The following is a 3,696-nucleotide window of genomic DNA, read 5'->3' on the forward strand; positions in this document are numbered from 1 at the left end:
CTGGCATTACAATTTGTTTTTTCACAAATAGTTCTTAATTAATTCATCAATGTGCATTTCATTTTGAATTGACACGGAAATGCCGTTTTTTAAACACGACCTAGATGTTTTTGAGTGAGCCATGACCTTTTAAAAGTTAAATAAAGTGTGTTGTATAAATATATAAACTGATGACATGCTTGTAGAGAGTAAAGTTTCAGAAATGCCCGCAACAAACAGTAACATGTTTAACTAGTTAGCTAATTAACTTAAATGCGTTAATTACAGAGCGTTTTTGTGTTGGCACTTGACAACTACCAGTACAAATATACTCAATATATAAAATGCTACATTTGTATTCCAGCATATGAGAAAATGACATCATTCGGTTACCTTTTCGTTTGTGCGAAAAACAGCTAAATTATCAAACGCCTGCAGTTTTCAACAGGCAATGGGAGAGGACAGCCCTGCACCGCCGAAAGACCCCAGAGGGCCAAGATGGCTGCGCCCGTGTCAAACACCGGGGAGTTTGAAAGCTGGCTAAATGATCGGCTAGACTCGCTAGAAGTGGACCGTGAGGTGTACGGGGTGTATATTTTAGGGGTCCTGCAAGAAGAGGAGAGTGACGAGGAGAAGGAAGACGCGCTTCAAGGAATCCTATCCGCGTTTCTGGTGAATATTCAAAGCGGCGTGTCCCGCTCAGCACAGCGAGGCTGCGCTCTCTCATTTGTTGCTGTCCGTCTTCGTCTGCCCGGGCGGTGCCAAGACACAGCGCTGATGTCAGCGGCTGTTTATGGAACGAAATGTCGACGGTAGACGCGACAGTGTTTCTTTAGCTAAGGTCCAGACACCACGGGCGGTGATGTGAACTCTTCTCTCCTGCCACGTAGAAGCCAATTGAGCAACACATGACACGGCTCCTTAAGATGTGTTGACTAATTCGGCTCTGGAAAAGTGCTAGTTTTGGCTAACAATGTGCACACCTGTGTAGTTATATAGTATATACTACGCACCAGCCGTATACGTGTATGTGTGGCGAGCTTCGGCTTGCTGTCAAGTCTACCAGCGGCTCTCAGAGTTCACTTAATGTAAACTATCTATGTGCTATTTATATATCCTTATGCTGTGTTGGCAGCCATGCTGAATGCCGCCTCTGTCTCAACCTCTGCAAGATAACCCAGATATGGGATCCCAGCACCACTACATGAGTCATGTGCTGGCTGTGAATGGAGCCAATGGGTGCTGCTGTCACCTCACACTACCTCAATAACGGGCTGTGTTGAGTTGACGCTTGGCCACGAGCAGCCTCGTTGGATGAGTCTGCTGCCGAGTGTATGCAATGAGCTGTTGGTACTAAAACTGTTCTTGGTCTTCGGTATGCAGGAGGAGGACAACGCGGACGATGTCTGCAAACAGATCATCAAGCAGTGGACAGATTGGCGCAACAGATCAGCAGCCAAAAGTGATGAAGATGGTATTTATGCGTCATTGATTTATCCACATTCCCAATCTCATTGAAGCATACGATTTCATACAGCGCAGTTTATAATAATGCAATCGTAAGATGTGATCATAACGTAAGACAAACTTGTAAAGACAGTTGTAGAGTAATATATGAGAATTCATCTAAAAAAAAAAAAAAGTCAAAAGTCAAAAATAAAGCCAGGAGGCTCGCCAACTCTTTTAAATCTCGACTAAACAGAGCGAAGACAGCTGACTACCGAGTCCTTCGTCAATAGCAGTGAAACACACAGAGGGATTTAAATCCTTCGCTCTGAGTCTGGAGCAGAGTGCACAAAGACACGTTGGTCTCACAGAGAGAGAGAAACATTTCCTAGAAGAAAAAAACTGTTCCTGAGAAGTTTTTGTTTTTCTTGTAATCTGATGCCAAAAAGTCATTTCCACTAAGTTTGTTTTGTCAGCGTTATTACTGGAAAGAGATTGTTTACTGTGTACATAACCATAAGGACGCTCAGATGGCGGCCCCAGCGGCTCCTTCTGTTCATGTGCCGTCATATTGACAGGGAAAAGCAGGTATCTCTTTTTGTTGTTGTTGTTATTGCAAGTGAAGCTACGCGTTATTGTGGTTTATGTTCGGCCTGTCGTCTCTCTCTCCTGCAGCCGAGGTCCAGGCCATCGCCAGCTTGATCGAAAAACAAGCTCAGATCGTGGTGAAGCACAAGGAGGTGTCGGAGGAGTCGAAGAAAAGGAAAGAAGCCGTCCTCGCTCAATACGCCAACGTAACGGACGGAGAGGAATATCCTTTATTCTACAAGCTGTCATGTTTCACTCCTGTAACAAATGTTTCTTTGACCGCGCAGAGAGTTTTTATGTCTCACCTAGTGAACGTTTCCTTCAGTCATGATCCCTAAGGTGTCAGTTCCTTCCTTGACTAAAAAGCACTGAAGCTGAAGAAGAGGAGGCAGCCAACTTCACTCCGAATGATAAATGTATCCTTTTTTTCAAACCTGTTCATACACAACCACATGGAATGCAGTGTCGCTAATTGCAATATGAATGGATAATGCAACAGTTGCATGGCCCTGGACTCCCATGATGCACTGCTCCTGTCGTTTACACCTCCGGTGCCATAGTGGTGATAATGTAGTCCTGATAAATGAGCATTTTTGGCTTCTTTTTTGGTCTCTCCTTGACTGAAAACGCGTCAGCCCTGTTTAAGAACACAAACGTGGAGGAGGTGCTGAGCAGACAGAGGCAGAAGCGGGACCAGGCCCGCGACGACTCTCAGAAGAAGAAGGAAGGCGACAAGATGCAGCGGGAGAAGGACAAGCTGGCCAAACAAGACCGCAAGGAGAAGGAGAAGAAGCGCACGCAGAAAGGGGAACGCAAGAGATAAAAGAGGAAGGACACTTTGTGCGTGGAAAAGGTTTTTTGTTATGAGACAAAGATGAAATTGCCTCTTTTTTTTAGCTGACATTCATCAGACCCTCTTGTGTTTATTGCTCTCTCTCTCTTAATGTGTGTAAAGAACATTGTACTGCTTATTGTGCAGGTCAAAAGCTAACAAGTGTTTATATGATGACGTCGTGTGAAGCATGCTCTGGCGAAGCTTTTGACACAGTTACCCCTGAAATGATCAAAGTGTGCGCTTGGAACTAGATGAAGGTGGAAGCAGAGGAATGCGCGTAGAGCGACCCGGTCCAGAGTTTCCTCTGTGCCAATAAGCCTTTTTATTTCTGCACAAATAACGGCGAGGTCATCATTTTCACGCTTTGGGTTGTACTTTTACCGTCTATGCATTCATGTCTGAGAATAAAAACAAAGGAGCGGTCGCTAGATTATACCTCAAATGTCTCATGTTTGTCATGAGGGTCGTCGTCTTTTGAAATGAATAATAAAAAACGTTTTTCAGCCGTTTGGATTGCTTTATTTTAAAAGTTTCCTTTTTACAGAACAAGTGACACGAAGAAGAAGAAGAACAGCATGAACGTTAAAATGAGGCCGTGGAACACAAAGCACAGCCGGGGAATAAGTACAGACCAGAGGAGTGTTGCTCCGCAGATACAAGCTTGAGTCCCAAAACTGACAAACTGTCACAATGATGAGAATTATATTTGATAAGACCTGAAAATGATGGAGAGTGTGATTAATACATTTCAATTTAAAACGCTGAAGTATATTTTTGTTACATTTTACCAAATGGCGGATAAAACGGCAGAAATGAATTGGAACATATGAGAAAACATTTTATAATTT

At 43.7% G+C, this 3,696-nt stretch overlaps 1 protein-coding gene across 1 annotated transcript; it reads left to right on the forward strand.

Moving 5' to 3' along the window:
- The first annotated feature begins 471 nt into the window (after positions 1 to 471).
- Positions 472 to 3,353, forward strand: ccdc43 (coiled-coil domain containing 43). The gene is made up of 5 exons (XM_079178078.1): positions 472 to 651; positions 1,363 to 1,453; positions 2,101 to 2,236; positions 2,383 to 2,429; positions 2,649 to 3,353. Exons 1-5 carry the CDS (start codon positions 478 to 480, stop codon positions 2,834 to 2,836), a joined length of 636 nt encoding a protein of 211 aa, XP_079034204.1. The 5' UTR covers positions 472 to 477; the 3' UTR covers positions 2,837 to 3,353.
- Positions 3,354 to 3,696: the final 343 nt, after the last annotated feature.

The sequence above is a fragment of the Pholis gunnellus genome (genome assembly GCF_910591455.1).
Source record: "Pholis gunnellus genome assembly, chromosome: 17".
NCBI lineage: Eukaryota > Metazoa > Chordata > Actinopteri > Perciformes > Pholidae > Pholis > Pholis gunnellus.